Source organism: Euprymna scolopes, chromosome 29 (genome assembly GCF_053919585.1).
Source record: "Euprymna scolopes isolate OS-2025 chromosome 29, ASM5391958v1, whole genome shotgun sequence".
Classification (NCBI taxonomy): domain Eukaryota; kingdom Metazoa; phylum Mollusca; class Cephalopoda; order Sepiida; family Sepiolidae; genus Euprymna; species Euprymna scolopes.
Window position 1 is genome coordinate 62,057,272 of NC_136510.1, and position 18,392 is coordinate 62,075,663.

At 38.6% G+C, this 18,392-nt stretch overlaps 1 protein-coding gene across 7 annotated transcripts in view; it reads right to left on the reverse strand.

Annotated features, from left to right (window-relative positions):
- LOC145252666 (cilia- and flagella-associated protein 337-like) overlaps positions 1–18,392 on the reverse strand; it is a 482,634-nt gene that overhangs the window by 421,393 nt on the left and 42,849 nt on the right. For all 7 annotated transcript variants that reach the window (XM_080112440.1, XM_080112445.1, XM_080112446.1 and 4 more), the window contains exon 2: positions 9,258–9,319. In XM_080112440.1, coding sequence (XP_079968566.1) covers positions 9,258–9,319 — 62 coding nt within the window. The remainder of the gene's footprint in view (positions 1–9,257; positions 9,320–18,392) is intronic.

Here is an 18,392-nt window from a genome sequence, read left to right on the forward strand (position 1 = left end):
ATGTTTTGTAACTTATTTTGTGCTTCCAACTAACAATTAAAAAAAAAATTATATCGTGAAACTTCAATTTTAGCTAAAAAAAATAATGTTTAAAATAAATAAAAATTGTTAACTCTTGAAAATAGTTTAAAATTTCAAATAATTTTCATATTTTTTATTTAGATGATCTGCTTATTTACAAAATATCGTGAAACCTTAATTTAACCTAAAAAAATATTTAAAACATCATATTACAAGAATTACGCCCCCCCCATATTTTTTTTACAAGGTTTCGGAATAATCGCCGACAACGAATCTGATATTCAAACACTTCGCAACTGAATACTTTCGTAGATATTATTTTCCCAGTACAAAAGTTGGATAAAATTTTACTTTAATGCCCATATTACAGCTTGGTTCTTACAGTGCATAATTATCAATTTCTTCTACTGCTAAAACAATTTTTTGGTGAGGAAAGCTTTATGTTTTGGGATTGTATTGAAAATGTAATGGAAATTTCAATTTCGTTCCGTTTTAATCTTTTATATTTTACTTGCCAATATAATTGAAAGAATACAATTCAACTATCGTAATTTTATATAAATAAACAAAAACAAATATTTTAAAATAAAACTTTATTAAAAAAGAAATAATTTTATTTTTAAATGAAAAAAATCAATTTAGTAAAATAATTGTATTAAACATCCCAACCTCCCCATGTTAAGTATGACTTTCTAAATAAACACCCCCAGCCTTGTCAGCAAACCTGTAAACCTATAAAAGTTAACATTTCGAATGTGAACAGTGATTTTTCGATTTTGTTAGCGCTTGCCGCAATTAAAGACAATTAAAACGGAACTAACTTTATTTCCATTCTATTTTTTAAACAACCCCCAAAACATAACGCTCTCTTCCAGTTATAGCCAATTTTTTTTTAATTAAATAAAACAGTTCAAAATAAACAGATAAGCGCATTTTCTTTTACATTTTTCTTACAACCAACGTTGTCATTTAACCAACTGCAGGATACCGTTACTTTTGTGGGGTTGTTTTGAAAATGGCACGGAGATTATAATTTCGTTCCAATTTAATCTTTCTGGTCGAGCCTATTTCGAAAGCCTGTCTTACCATAGATTTGAACTACAAATAATTTATTACATTTTGATTATTACTATCTTAAGACTTAAAGCTTATATTTATTTCATTTTTCTATTTATATATTGAATTAGTTATTTCCAGTCTTATTTAAACGTAGTGCTTTCTTTAAACCGGATGAACCTTTTATAAAAATATGAGTTTAACGTAAAGAACACGAACAAGGTTTTATTCAACTGAATTTCTTCCAGTTTACTAACAAAATATATAAATTTAAAAGAGATATAAATAATAAAATAAAAAGGTTATGTAATTTAAAAGAAATACACGTACTCACAAAAGCAGAATTTTTTTTACACATTTTTTCTTTAAAACCATAACAATGAGACTAACAATTACCTAGATCTTAGTAATTATTTGTTTTAATAGAACTGTTTTAATTGTACTGTTTACATATATTAGTTAACCTAAGTTGGTATTACATTTATTTTACATTTACTTTTTTTTTTAATTATTACTTTTAGACTGTGACGTTTACACCCGGAAGTAATGAGTCACAAGTAGGTCGCTTTTATTCATTTTTGCTACAATATAATTGTTTATAATTGTACTATTCAGAAATATTATTTATAGTTCGTCCATTTCAGTTAGTATACATTTCCTTTACGCTTAATTAATTTACAATCATTAATATCGTTAAACAATTCCATTTAAAACCGAAATTATGCCACCCAAACGAAGTAGAAACGAAAGTGAGGAAGAAAGAATGGAAAGATTGGAAGCTAATAGACTAAGAGTTGCTGCAATTCGCTCCAATGAAAACAATTCAGATAGAGAAAGACGTCTAGAACTTAACAGGATACGTCAAAGAGAACGGAGAGCAAGACTGTCAGATTTGGAAAGAGAAACCCAACGTGAAGCTGACAGAACTAGACATGCTGTAAGGCGGTTAAATTCATCACAAGATGAAATTCAAGAAAGGCAAAGATATGCACTGGAAAGAGAAGCAATATTACGATCGAATGAATTATATGAGGTAAGTAGACGTACACAAGGTCAGTTGAGAGTGGCTCAACGACATCAGAATGAATCGGAAACCCAACGAAGCTTTCGCCTATACCAAGGGCAACAACGAGAGGCTGCATGGAGAGAGAGTATGACTTTGCCCCAGCAATTGACAGAAAACGAGGCAGCTAGACAACGAATGACTGCTTTGAGACACCATGAAATAGAACACTGCAATAGAAAAGGATTGCTCTACAACAAAAATGACTCTCTCACTACAGCTGATATAGGAAAAATGGACAAAGTATGTCAACATTGCTCAGCTGTAAAATTTAAAGGAGAAACCCCTGGTTGTTGTTGTTCTTCTGGCAAAGTTGTGCTTGATAGCTTTCCACCACTGCCTCAGTTGCTTCAAGATTTGCTCTCCGGCAATGGTCCCATCTCTAAAGATTTTCTGCAAAATCTACGCAGTTATAACAATTGTTTTGCAATGACATCATTAGGTCACAAAATTGCGGCAGTACATGGGTGGAATCCTTCTTTTAGAATTCGAGGCCAGGTTTGCCACCAGATTGGGAGTCTTTTACCACCTGAAGATGAAACAGCAAAGTTTATTCAAGTCTACTTCTTGGATAGTCTGGAAGAGGAACTACATAATCGGGGACGTGACAGTAGACTCAATAGAGACATTCTCCGAAGTCTGACTGAATTTTTACATGAGAACAACAGCTTCATTTGTCAGCTGAAAACAACAAAGGAGAGGATTGAAGAAGAACACTTGGTAGAACATAAAGTTGTCATAAGGGAAGACCGAAGGCCGCAAGAAGAGCATCCACGGCGATTCAATGCTCCAACAACAACGTATGAGATTGGAATATTAATGGAGAATGAACCAACAGCTAACCGGGATATTGTCTTGCGTTTTAGAAATGATACATTAAAACGGATCTCCGAACTACATCCCCTCTACGATACTTTAATGTACCCGTTAATGTACCCCTATGGTTCTCCATCTTACAACATCTACATGAAGGCATCCAATGGGCGAAAAGTTACCCAACAGCAATTTTATTCGTACCATTTAATGACTCGGCCTGGAAACTATTTTCTCTGGTACCGAAGGCTATTTCAACAATGGCTAGTGGATGTGTACTGCAAGATTGAAACAGAACGTTTACAGTTCCTGAGGAGTGAGCAACAGACCCTGAGAGCTGACAATTATAGCAACTTGAGAGATTCAATTCTTAGGGAGGATGGGAATCCAGAACAGTTTGGTCAACGAGTTGTACTTCCGGCAACTTATACAGGAGGCCCTCGATACATGTTTGAGCGTCAAAGTGATGCCATGGCATATGTTCGGCGAATGGGCCGAGCCGACCTCTTCATCACGTTCACAACAAATCCAAAGTGGACAGAAATTACAGAAAATTGTCTTCAAGGGCAAGACCCTCAGGATCGTCCAGATATTGTTGCCAGGGTTTTCAGGCAGAAGCTAAAAAAGTTACTTGAATTTATTAAAAAGGGAGGATTTGGCAGGTTGAGGGCTTTCCTGTACAGTATTGAATATCAAAAAAGAGGACTGCCGCATGCACACATCCTCACCTGGCAGGCCCCAGAGGACAAACTTCTACCAGAAAAAATGGATCTCTGCATATCTGCAGAGATCCCTGACAAAGAGGAAGATCCTGATCTTCATGCTAAAGTGATGGCACATATGGTGCATGGACCTTGTGGACCATTTAATCCAAATTGTCCATGTATGATTGACAACAAATGTTCCAAAAAATACCCAAAAGAATTTCTTCAGTGTACCGAGCAAGGCCAAGACTCTTACCCCAAGTACAGGCGAAGAAAACCAGAAGATGGAGGCCAGACTGGTACAATAAGGATGAAGAGAAATGGTCGGTATGTTAATCAAGAAATAACAAACCAGTGGATTGTTCCGTACAACAAGGTCCTCCTTCAGCAGTTCAACGCTCACATTAACGTAGAAATTTGCAGCTCGATCCAAAGCATCAAATATGTCCTCAAATACGTGAATAAAGGATGTGATCAAGCAGTGTTTGAACTACAAAGAACTGATGGAGCAGCTAACCAACAAGGCCAAGTACAAAGTCACATTGTGGATGAGATCCAGCAGTTCCAGAATGCAAGGTATGTCGGCAGTTCAGAGGCGGCCTGGAGGATATTGGAACATCCCATCCATGAACATTTCTCCCCAATTGTACAACTTTCTGTTCATCTTGAAAATGGGCAGCGTGTCATGTTCTCAGCTGATACTGCTCTGGAACGAGCCCAAGGTCCACCGCCTGCCACAACTTTGACAGCATTTTTTCAACTCTGCCATGAGGATGACTTTGCAAGGGGTCTCAAATACGTAGAAGTCCCTGAGTTTTACACTTGGAACAAATCGACAAAGAAATGGATGAGAAGAATGCGTGGGGTACAAGTTGAAGGTACTGAAAATGTATGGAAGGCACCATGCATTGGGAGAATCTACACGATTAGTCCAAAAGCAGGGGAGTGTTATTTCTTACGCCTGTTGCTCAATGAGGTTGCTGGTCCAACTTCATTTCAAGATTTGCGAGCATACAATGGTCAGGTGTTTGAAACATACAGAGCAGCGTGCCTTGCTCGAGGCCTTCTAGAAAATGACCATCACTTGCATCAAGCAGTAGGAGAGTCAAGTGCCACTCAATCACCTTCAAATTTGCGAAGCCTATTTGTGATAATTTTAACAGCCTGTGAGCCAAGCAATCCTCTTGAGATCTGGATGGCTTTTCGTGATGTAATATCTGAAGACATTCTTCACAGATACAGGCAAGAAGTTAACAATCCAGAAGCAGATTTTAATGAGGACATCTACAATAAAACTCTTTGTCTAATTGAAAAAAAAGTTCTCCTTATGTGCGGTCAACCATTGGCAAGCTATGGATTACCTGCACCAACGCAAGGGAGAGATGAAAGACTCGCGAGAGAGTATCAACGTGAAGTTACTTATAATCTTGAAGAACTTTCCCTACAAGCAGAAAATATGCAAGAAAAACTGACCGATTCTCAAAGAGAAGTTTACAATTCATTCATGGCAATGTTGGAAGCACAAGGTGAAATGAACAAAAACATGATGTTTCTTGATGCTCCAGGTGGTACGGGCAAGACTTTTGTAATCAATTTGATCCTTGCAAAGATTAGATCCATGAGAAAGATTGTGCTTGCAACAGCATCCAGTGGCATTGCTGCTACTCTACTACAAGGTGGCCGCACTCTTCACAGCACTTTTAAAGTACCCTTGGATACTCATCGAATGGATCAGCCAGTTTGCAAAATTACTGGTAACTCAGCCATGGCAAATGTAATTAGAGACACCTCTGCAATCATTGTAGACGAAGCCCCAATGACGCACAAGAGTGCTTATGAAGCAATTGACCGAACACTGCAAGACATCACAGGAAACAAGAATCCCATGGGTGGCATTCCAACCTTATTTTGCGGTGATTTCCGTCAAATCCTCCCAGTGGTTAAAAATGGCACAAGGGCTAACATTGTCAATGCAAGTTTGAAACAATCCTATCTCTGGAGGCACGTTATAGTGAAGAGACTGACTACTAATATGAGAGCCTATATCTCTGATAACACAGCTGCAGCAGACTTCTCAAAATTGCTTCTCCAAATCGGTAATGGTCAGTTTCCTATCACTTCTTCACCTGACACAATTAAGATTCCAACTGCGCTTGGTAAATGTGTCGGTAATCAGAAGCAACTGAAAGACAAAGTGTACCCAGACCTGCAAAACAATGGAAAATCACCGGATTGGCTTGCTGAGAGGGCTATTATTTCGCCATTAAACAGCAATGTGAATCATTTGAACAATTCAATAATGGATGAATTTCCAGGAGACACAAAGCAATACAAGTCAGTTGATTCGGCTACTAATGAATATGAAGCTGTTCACTACCCTGTGGAGTTTTAAAACTCTTTGGAGATATCTGGAATGCCTCCACACATTTTAAATCTCAAAATTGGATCGCCAATCATGATTCTTCGATCCTTGGAACCGCCAAAAACAACAAACGGAACCAGATGTGTTATCACCAGATTGCACACCAATGTACTTGAGGCCACCATTTCCTGTGGTCCCTACAAAGGCGAAACCGTTCTACTGCCAAGGATCCCCTTAGTTCCATCGGACTCAGAACTTTCATTTAAATTCCGGAGACTCCAATTTCCTGTGAAGGTGTGTTTTGCAATGAGCATAAACAAAAGTCAAGGTCAGACATTTAACACCATTGGCGTAGACTTGACATCAGACTGCTTCAGTCACGGTATGTTCTACGTCTCCATCAGCCGGACAGGAAGTTCAGAAAAACTCTACATTCTGGCTCCAAATCAAAGCAGCAGAAATGTAGTTTACCCTGAGGCTCTTCAGTGAAAAGTTCGAGAAATGGATATGAGGAAAAACTGACATGATCTGATTGTGGTAAGTTTTTAGTATTGAATGTGCAAGATAAAATTTAAGCAAGAGTTGAAAATTACTTCAATGAAAAATTTACTATGTAACATCAAGTAACCTTCCTTTTTGATGAAATTGTTTTGTGAAGTTCCTGATAGAATTTCAGTCACTACAAGAGGTAGTTAAAATGTTAATCACCTTATGCAATCGTTGCTCTTACAACATCAACTTACTGGAAAGGTGCCCACAGATTTTGGTACCCGAGTGCGCAACAAAGCTCCGTGCGAAGCACGGGTATCTTTGCTAGTATATATATAAAATAAAACACAAAATAAGATTTTCTTCAAAATGAGATTTTTTTTTTATTATATATAAATTAAATATATAAATACATACTGAATTTTATTGTAAAAGGAATTCACTTCAACATTGGAATTCTTGTTTTTGGAAATAGTATAAATGGATTAAGAGTTATCGCCCTTTGAATGTTTGCGGTGCATCGGGAGATACAATTAGATTCTGACTAGCGAAATCAGCTAGGTTGACGAATTATATGTACAGAATTATACGACAGAACTTAAAAACTGCTATTTTGATCAAAACATCAATCTCATAGTTAAGCCCTGCAAGTATTTGCACAAGAGCACATCTTTCTTTCCTGCTTATCTATATATCTATAAAACTGAAATTGTATGTCTGTGTGTGTGTGTACATTTCCCTACCAAACTACTCTGTCAATTTCCAGTCTACAGACTCGAGATTTGACTTAAGGGACATTGAGATTTAAGAAAATCTTTTTAATCGGGTTTCGGCCAGAAATTTGGCTGTCAAGGGGTCAAAGTTCAACGATTTAACTTTTGAAAACTCTACTAAACTCCTCCTCCAATTTTGTACTTAAACATTTGAAATTTTAGATGTAGGTCACTTGGACATGGATCAATCTTTTAAATTTTATTTGAGCCCAAAACAATAAATGTTAAGGGGTCAAAATTGGGGTCAAAGTTTAAAATAATTGACCTCTGCGATCTCTACAAAATTACTCAGCCAATTGTTGGCCTAAACATTTGAAATTTAACATAAAATGTCTTCAAACATAGGGTAAGCTTTTTAATCGCATTTTAGTCGAAAAGTTGGCTGCCAAGGCGTCAAAGTTTAAAAGATTTGACTTTTGCGGTCTAAAATCTCATTAAAAGTTTGATCCATGTCCAAGTATCCTACATCTATAATTTCAAGTGTTTAGACCCAAAATTGGCTGAGGGGTTTGGTAGAGTTTTCAAAGGTCAAATCGTTGAACCCCTTGACAGACAAATTTGGGTCTAGACATTTCAAAGGTTATATAAAGGGTATTAAGAAATACAGCAAGCTTTTTAATCAGTTTGAGCGAAAATGTGGTCGGCAAGAGGTCAAAGTTGAAAGAGTTAATCTTTGCAGATTCTACCAAACTCTTCCGACAATTTTGGGCATAAATACATTTTGATGTACGTTACCTGGACATAAGTCAAACTTTTTAATATATATATATATATATATATATATATATATATATACATACATACATATATATACATATATATATACATATATATATATACATACATATATATATATACATACATATATATATACATATATATACATATATATATACATATATATATATATATATATATATATATATATATATATATATATATATATATATATATATATATATATATATATAACGCAATTTAAGACGATGAAAGCGTTAAAATCTAATACCGATATTTATATGTGTAAACCAGACAAAGGTGCAGGAGTGGTGATTTTGGATAAATCGGACTACGTTGAGAAAATGGCAGTTATTCTCAATGATAGTTCGAAATTCCGTAAACTCGGCTCTGTCGAGTTGACGGATAATACTTGCAAGAACGAGGCTAAAATGCAGAGACGTTTACTTGCATTATTTAAAAAGAAGGTGTTTTGCAAGGATGTCTATGACAGGATCAGACCCTCTTGGTCACAACGTCCCAGAATGTATGGTCTCCCCAAAATCTACAAGCAAGGTGTTCCACTGAGACCTATTTTATCAATGGTTGGTTCAGCACAACATTCTTTGGCTCAGTGGCTTGTGGAAATTCTGCAACCTGTGCGTGAGCTATACACCACGCATTGTATCCCAGATTCCTTTCGGTTCGTTGATTGTGTACGTGGGTTGGATTCTAATGCAGAGACGTCTTTCATGTGCTCATTTGATGTCTCTAGTCTTTTCACCAACATACCGTTGGATGAGACTATACGCATATGTGCCGACGCTTTATATGATGGTCGCCTGACTGCTCCACGGTTTTCTAAAGAGATTCTTATTGAACTCATTTTAATGTGTACGAAATCCGTGGAATTTAGTTTTTGTGATATTACTAGAAAGCGAAAGTGTGCATTATTTGTGAACCAGAAATCATCTATACATCTTTTAACGTTAATGAAATCGAATGTACAATGTATATCGTGATAGTGGACGCTTGACATATCATCTCTAGAAACATGTAAACAATGATAAAATGTAGCAATCTGTGTCCCCAAGGTCGTCAATCAGAGGCCAGGGTTCTAGATAATTATAACTTCGGAGGTTTAAACGCCGGATAAGAAAAAAAATATTGCAATATATTAATATTGATAAACTTTCGAATCTACGGTGCTCTATTAAACAACTCCGTTTCAAATTAATTTTAGAAGATTGAAAACTTACTTTTCAATTTTTTCTGGATTCGCAAAGCTTTTTCTGCGGGATTTGTCAGCGGCATCTGAAATCTAAAACAAAAACGAAAAAATTAATTTTGGGGTTTTATTTACTAATTTACTAAAAAATAGTAGCAACTCCCACCACATTTACATGTTGGGAAATTGAACAGCGAGATGTCTGTTCACATTATACTTGAACATCTGCTTGTCAATAGATTCAGGGTAGCTGTTGTGATATTCATATGGATGGATTGTTATAGATTAACGAGGATGCAAAGGGACTGAAATGAAACACGTTTATTTACTGAGGTATACAAACCGGAACTGCTGACGGTTAGCCCGAAACCGGAAGAGGGGATATGGGGAAGGAGTGGAAGGAGGGCTAGCTAGACTTTTATTGCTGATACTACAACATCCTCTTCTCTATTGAAGGAGAAGTACATTGGGCTGTAATGGGCTGAAAAGGTTGCGGGAACAGGGGAGATAGTTCATTTGTTCTATGTTACAGGTCGAGCCTCTGGATGGGTTTGCTCGACCTCCTCGATCTACGTAGTTTGAAAGTGATTGATGAGTGCTTGGGATGGTTGATGGGTGACCACCGGCTGGGCGTGGGCCTGTGCTGGGATAGTGTTATGAAGGTAAGGAACTTGGTGTGTGTAACAAGTTTTCCGTAGGTGCTGGCATTTTGTGTTGTCGCCTTGCTCTTTGTTGGCCTTAATAACTGCCGGTTTCTGCGATGGATTTCACCGTTGGCAAGTTTGACTAAGTATGACCTTGGCTCTGCAGCTATTTGCACAAGCTTTCCAGGCTCTCAGAGTCTGGTTCTTTTTCCCTGAACATAAACTCTGTGTGTTGATGGCTACTCTCTCGGTCATACCACTTTTTTGTTTCTTTTTTGCTCTTCTCCAACTCTTGTTTTGTTTGTTCAGCCCCTAGTTATTGTTACGATACTAGTGGGGTCCTCATGGGTCTTCCATTCAGTAACTCTGATGGGGATTTGATTTGAGCTGATAGCGGTGTGAACCTGTAAGCCATCATTGCGAGGTGAGTGTCTGTGTTCGTTTCTCGCGCTTTCAGCAATAGCTTTTTACAGACGCCTACAATCCTTTCTGCAAACCCATTTGACTGGGGGTGATGTGGTGACGAGGTAGTGTGCCTGAAGTATGATTTGGAAAAAATTGCAAACTCTGTACTGGAATACTGGGACCCATTGTCACTGTATACTGCCTCTGGAACACCTCGTTCTTCAAACAGGAGTTTCATTTGTCGGATTACTGCAGATTATGTCATCGAGTGGAGACGCCATATGAAAGGGATGCGGCTGTAAGAATTCCTTATCTTCCATGGTAAAGATGTCGGTACTGACATACTGACATGGGTAAGAAGGTGTCTCATGTTGGTGTAGTGTTTCTGATGGGATACTGGGTTGGTACTTCCGACATGTGGAACAGTCTCTAACTAGTTCCTCTATGTCCTTGTTGATACCAACACAGAACACTGCTGTTCGGGCTAGTAAGCGTGTTTTCTCTATCCCTTTGTGAGATGAATGTAGTTGTTGTAGGATGTCCAGTTGAAGTGAGAGGGGTATAATGTTTTTGTTGCCTTTAAGGAATATCCCATCCTGGAACCCAATTTCGTCCCTAGAGTTCCAGAAAGCTTGTACATGAGAATAGCAGTTGGATTGAGTCATAACTGTGTTGGTGAGTTCTTTTAGTACTGGATCTTTAGATGTTTCTACCTTGACATCTAGCAAGCGAGATGAGGATGCATTCAGGTGTGCGTTGAGTAGATGTATGTTGATGTCTACATCCCTGATTGGTTCCCCTGGGCTTCGTGACACCCTGGACATGCAGTCGGCTATTGGAATGGATTTTACTGATTTGTATTTAACTGTGAAATCATAGCCTTGAATTTTGAGTAACATTCTTGATAACCTTGGTGGTGGATTAGCAAGATTCTTAAAGGCTATTGATTCTAGCGGTTTGTGATCTGTTATTATTGTCACTGCTTGGCCCCATACATAGTGATAGAATTTTTCCAATCAAAAAACCACTGCTAGCATTTTGCTTTCTATGTTAGAGTATCTTGTCTCCGGCCCTGACAGGGGTTTGCTTGCTAGAGCGACCGGCATTCTATTTTGGATGTCCAGCCCAGCTGATAATGCATCTACCTGTATAGTGATCGACGCTTTTGGGTCAACATATTTTCGCACAATTTCTTTTCCTACTTCGTCTTCTACATTGTTAAATGCAATCTGTTCCTGTTCCGTCCAGATGAATTGCGTTTTTGTTGACAGAAAATCTCGGAGCGGCTTGGTCAGCATAGCCAGTTGTGGCTAAAATTTGTTCAAGTAATTTGCTTACCCAAGAAAGATTGCTAATTGTTTTTCAACTTTTGGTGGTTTCATCTGGACGATCGCCTCTGTCTTCTTTGGGTCTGGTTTTATTCCATCTCTTGACATGATGTGGCCAAAAAAAGAGATTTCTTGTGTGCGGACCACTAGTTTGTCTGGGTTGAACTTGCAGTTCTTAGCTCTTTCTAGGAGTTCGTTGAGTGCTTTGTCATGATTGCTGCCATCCTCCTCAAATCCAACAATAACGGCATCGTCCGATATTTAGAGGACATTCGTAATGTCTCCAAAAGTCTCAAACATGGCTCGCTGAAATTCGTCTTGCGCACTCTTGGCCTCCATTGGGAAGCGCTTAAACATATAGCGTCCTTCAGGAGTGATGAATGTCGTAATTTCTCTTGATTTTTTGTCCAGCTTCATGTTCCAGTAGCCTGATTTCACATCAACTATTGAGGGCCATTTTGCTCCATAATGTCTGGAGATGATTTCCTCAAACGTTGGTGTAACAAAGTGTGGCCGCAACACTGCTTTGTTTAAGTCCTTTGGATTTGACAGATCTGTTGGCTTTTGTGACGCATACGAAAGAGTTGACTCAGGCTGTCGGTTTAGTTATTATATCTTGGGCGACAAGGGAATCTAACTCTGCTTTGAATTTCTCTTTCAAAGCTATTGGTACCTGACGGGGTGGGTGTATTACTGGGGATACTGACGGGTCAATCTTAATGCTGTACTACCCTGGTAAGCAGTCAATGCCTTTGAATACATCAGGAAATTCCTTGAGTATGCGCTCTCTTTCTTTCACATCTCCTTCTGGTCTTGATTGTGCTACTGCAGATGAAGTGATCTTGTTTAGATATATTGGTCCCTATTGTAAAATTAAGGGTCACTAGTCCACGTTTGCTAGAGGTCTGGAGGGCCAAGTAGCGCGGGTCCATCACTTTTTACTACATGGAAGTTGGCACTTGTAAACTTGTCGCCATATCTGACTCCTAGGTGACATACACCCACGGTCGATTTGAACACCACCAAAGGCGAATAGTCGGATGGGGGGAGTGTCTTGAATGTGTACATGCTTGAGTATTTTGAAGTATTCCCAAGGGATAAGGTTGCTCATAGCGCCTGTGTCCACCTTCGCGTATATTTTTATTTGGGATCTTTTGTTTCCTATTCTTAATTCCGCATATGCCTCTCTCGCATCTGCTGGGGTATGCGATATTGCTGTTTTGAGTCCTGATATCGTATGGAAGTATCGTATGGAAGTATCGTATGGAAGTATGCCTCTTTTGGCGAGTAGTCATCTTCTTCATCGCTGTGTGCTGTCATGTTATGTGCGTTTCTATATCTTGGGGATTTTGCCGATCTTGGAGGTCTATCTTATAAATGGAGTCTTTTGTACCTCTGGTGCGGTAAACAACTGCAAAGTGCCCTGTTCTCCAGCACTTCCCACAGGTTTCTCCTTTTGCTGTGCGTTCACCTCTGTAATGGCCTTTTCCACAGAAGTAACATTTGTTATAATATTCCTTCCCGACTTTATTGCATGGCCATCTTCTGTTCTTTCCTCGGGATCTGCGGTGCACTATGTGTGTTTTGTATTGTCTCCACCTGCTTCAGTGTTGCCTCTTCTGTCTCTGCAGCATGTAGTGATTCTGCGATGCTGAGATTCTTCCCTTCCTTGAGTAATGCCTTTTGTGTGGACTTCATGTTCAGTCCAAAAATAAAAAGGTCGACCAGAAGGGTTTGCTCTACGGGGAGATCGTACTCTCACTGTTTCATTATTTGCCTTAATCTCTTTAAAAATCCGTGGGCTGGTTCATCAGGTTATTTTCGGCACTGTAGGAGCTGGTATCTCTCAACACGAAAATTTGAGCTCGGCTCTATATACGCGCGAAATTTCTTGATGTAGTTTTCTACGTTGCACGCTTCATTTGTCTCAAATTCAAATGTGTCACTCAAATCTTGGCATTCTATCTCCGACCATAGCAACAGATAATTTACTTTTACGTCTCCACTTACGTCTTTGAGAGGTCCGTTGAAATGCAACATAACCTGGTGAACGAATCTGTCGAAATCTTTTGGTAAATTGGTACTCCATCCATAGACGGAGGAGGTATTTGATAAGGTAAATTAGAACACGTAAAAGAAATGAGAAAAAATAATTCTTCTTTTTTTCAAAATTTTTTTGTTATTGATTCACAAATTAACTTATTGGCGTACGATATTTGCTTTTAAAGAGCAATAGTTTGTATTTTTGTTGTTGTTGTTTGTTTAGAAAAACAATAACAATATGAATAGCGAATCACCTACCTTCCACCGGGTCTTGTTCCGACGTTTTTCGACAGCGTTTCTGCTTATTTTTTATTTTTTTATTTTTTATTTTTTTGTATTATGTCCCTCGGTCTGTGACTTTGTAGATTCACTTTACACCGTGATTTACTTGTTTTTGAGTTCCTGTTTACCGCCACCACTTGTAGACTGATGACTCGATTGTTTTTTGTTTATCTTCTTTTTTTTCTACTATGTCTATAACTTATTTGAACCCACTTTTGATACCATATTCTTCCTGAGCACTGAGCACTTCTTCGATCTTTGGTTGGATACGGTTGAGAAGCATGGCATTAGTAGATTTTTGCTGCAATTGGAGTGAGTGTTATTCCTCTGTAGTTGCTTGGTATGCTTAGGTCACCCTTCAAGCCAAATAATTTAACAAATTCTTTCTGCCGCCAAAGCGAAGGCTTACGTGAAATAATTTTGAGAGTCAGCCTGGTGCAATATTTTGAAACAGTCCATTTTATAGACATCGGCACAAGCTTAATTTTCAATTAGATGGCAGATTCCAAGGAAGAAGAGGGGTGAAAACGATGTGGCTTGGCCAGCCTAATTTCTGCCAGTATATAATGGTTGATGCATGTCTTCAAATGTAGTGGCAATTGAATTCCGAAGAAACATTACTTTGTGTGATGTAGGGCAAGCTGTAATTATTGACCAGGGGAATGCAGACTTCACACCAAAAAACAAAACAAAACAAAAAAAAAAAAAACAACAACCGTAACACAACAGACGGGAAACGGTTTTTTTCGTATATTATTTCAAAGTGCTGTATAGTTTTTGTTATCTAATCATATTTAATGTTTTGTTTTCAAATATGATTGTCGTGGTCACAAATCACCGCTCCTTAGTTATTGTACCTATTTACTATGCCTCCTCACGGGACAGAGTTAGACAGCAGGGTCGTTTTTTAACGTGGAGAAAAGGTACAAAATAAAAATTGTCTCAGTCATGAAGGACTGATCCTCCACCGAAAGAGAACAAGAAATGGAAATTGTAAGCAACACACGCTGGTAAGTAGAAACAGGCACGAAATCTGACACACGTGAAAATATACGACGACCACAGCAATGACCGTTTTCAAGTGGCAAAGAGAAAACTTCATCTTTCATAAACTAAATAAAAACAAAGGACTATTATTTCGAACCTAGATTAAAATAAATACAATTAATAAACACTGAAGACAATTTTAACTGTAAGTAATATGGTGTGAAATTATTTCTAGTCATTCGGTGTTTAGCGACATCATCACTGGCCATGGAGCCTGTTCCGCGAACGGTTCTCCATAAAACTAGCGGCTTTCACAGTAAATCTTCATCTCTGAAGCGCTGATTTCTCAATCCCACTTTCTAACCATGGTGTCTAAGTTCTTTCAGTGGGAAATAACTAAAAACCCTTCAGTTCAGCCCATCTCAACTTGACTCTCGTCAAGTCTACGTTGTCACCATGAGGGTCAAGGGGCAGCAGAGTGCGATGCACACTCTACTGCTGCATGTCTCTTGGGTCTCCCTTCCGCAGCCTGCCACTCCAGAATACTCCTGCAGCTTCCAGCGACTCCAGTTTACTTCTACATCGCTTACAGGCACTCCAGAGGCTTCCCATCTCGACTGACGTCCAACTACCTGCTTCAGTGCCTATATACGTCCAGCTACCCGTATCAGCTAGGATCACCTATTATATAGTCAGTGAGGTGGATTAGATATTAAAAAAGTTATAGATTGTATGTATTAGAGGTAGGGGATATTTAAACGGTTATATTGTATTGTTTTTTAGCCAGGGGATATGATATCGACGTATAAACTGAGTCATGTTGTATCAGAGAGGAATCACACGGGTATATATTACAGTTCATATTTACATAAGGTATCATTTTTGTATAAGAAGAATAATATATGCTTCATACCTTTTTTCTTCAAGAGTTCTATCTTCCTGCTGAGCTCCGTGACGAAACATAAAATGACCAACACCATCCAATTGAGGCATCTATTCTTCCTTCTTTTGTGAAACCACAGAACAACACTATATTTTTAAAATATAAATTTATTTCAGTTGTCTCAAATGGTCTTCACACAGAGTCTGCTTACGTCTACATGCTTATTCTATCTAGCCTCGCTTCCTGGCCGCCTTTTCACTCCCGTGACCAACTCTCCAACTTCCGTCTGTTCACTCTCGTGATCAAACTCCAACTTTTCTACTCTAAACTTCCCGACCCCCTGACCTCAGTTCCGTTACGTCATCATTAAAAAACACACGTATCCTTAATGTGACCTTCTCTGTCACGTACACCTGTTCAAGGTTATTTTGTTTATATTTAACCTAGCTAATTTATATAACCATCTTCAGCTACACTTTATTCTATAAACAATAAATTAATACCAATATAAACTATTTTAAAATAAATTAATACCAATATAAACTATTTTAAAAAATATAATTGAATAGATAGATAAATAGATAGATGGACCGATAATAATTAATTAACTTTTAACAATGTTAATTATCTAACACACCCAAAGGGTGAATTCAACATGAGCAACCTACTAAAAACAAATTCGACCAGTATAAATTACCGAAAATTGAATCAACACGTTGATGCTTTTACTGGGATATGACACTATATGGTGTCATGAATGCATGCAGCGAGGTGCATATTGCGGTGAGGGGGTGTTTGACCGGACGGTATGGTGTGAAGGAGTGCAGAGAGATGCAAAACCTTAGCTAGAAAAATAGGTCAAGCCGCCGATGTGTCATTGTAAGCTTGTTAGACGCAAAGCAGATGTTGTGTTGCCTCAAAAGGGCAGACAGATTTGGAATTATCTACATGTCAAAAGAGACGGTCTTGTTTTTCAAATAGAGGAAGAGAGGGCAGAAGAGGGGGTGTTGATGTCTGATTGGGACCAAACAGAAATGTCTATGGGATTTTGTCAGAGAAGAAAAAAACAAATGATAATTGTTTTATCTCATTGCTGTTATATATCTGTTAACAACGAAAAGGTTGTTTTTAAAACCTCCGTTGAGCGATATGAAGACACCCAGATATCTTAGCTGACAGCTTGGGGTGGGGGTCGGGCGTTGTTCGACTGGGGTGACTAATCACCCCTAATTTAATAATAAGTAGAAACACCTCAGTGCGAATGGGGGTCAAGGGTATGGGTTGCCGCCGGGCATTGTTCGACTTGGAATGACTAATCACTCCTAATTTGATAATAAGTAAAAACCTCAGTACAAATTAATAGAATAAAAGGGAGAGAGAGGGGTGCTGAGTGGACAAGACGAAGGATAAGCTCTAAAAGGAAGAAAAGAAGAGTGTTTGTAACCACTCTCTGAAGGAGAGGTGGGGGAAAGGGGTTGGATTTAGAAAAAGGAATTCTAAAAAGAGAAGAGTCATAGCCAGCAAGCTGAACGGCTGGGCTTGTCAAGTGCTCCCGATTTGGGAGAACTCAGGGCCTGATGTTATGATGTTAACTAGCCTGTGTTAATGGGAAATCTGTGACTTTACTGGTCTGGTCTTACATCATTTCACTGCTATAGTCAGTCACTTCAAATTAGACAGTAGCTGTTATGAAGTAATAAAGACAATAAATAGCTTGTTATTGTTATAAACCGGAGTTCTGTTGTTTGTGGTGAGGACTCTTCATTTTGCAGCAAGCCGCAAGGACCAGTGGAGTGATTGATGTACCCGGAGACCTACACAGGCTAGGAGACGATTCGGTCGAGAGGCAAAGCGTCCCACCATGAAAACACAGTGGGTAAGGCTGATCAACAGGCCAACTTGTAACGAGACAATGTACGATCGAAAGAACACCTGCCACATCGGGTGGAATTCGACGAGGTTAAGGACGCTCGGTGTGCCCGGTGCAGTAGGAATGCTGCGGTATAGTCATCGTTATAGGAAACGTAGATATGAACACCGCTAAACCATAAGAGTAGAGTCAGAAAGGGAGCAATGTAGCACTGCTGAATTTAAACAGATATGGACCCATAAGTCACTGTGGTCATTTCAAACAGTGATAATCAAATGAAAACGAAATTGTTTGGCACACTTGAGTTTTAGCCCAAACGTAGCACCCTTAATAATGTTATTATTATTAAAACTGTTTTGATGTAGGATGAGACCACAGCGAAAGCTAAATCAGCTTACGTTGATGACATTTAGGTCAATAATGACATAATGTCTACCGATGCGGTTCTAGTGAAACTGGAATCTTTCGGTTTGAGATGCAAGGACCCCTAGCGTTTAAAAGACTAGATGCCCGTGTTAGGCCTTAAGGTCTGGGCGGAGCGTAATACGATGGGAGCGAAGGAGCCCGATTCCAGAATGACTTTGTGTGTTGACGAGAGGCTTCACGTTTTCTATTTGTGGAAATTAGTAAGACATATACCTATCTGTGAATGGCTCAGATCCACAACAGAAGTACTAAAAATATGAGTAACTGCGGATGCGGAAAGGATGGAACAACATAGTGG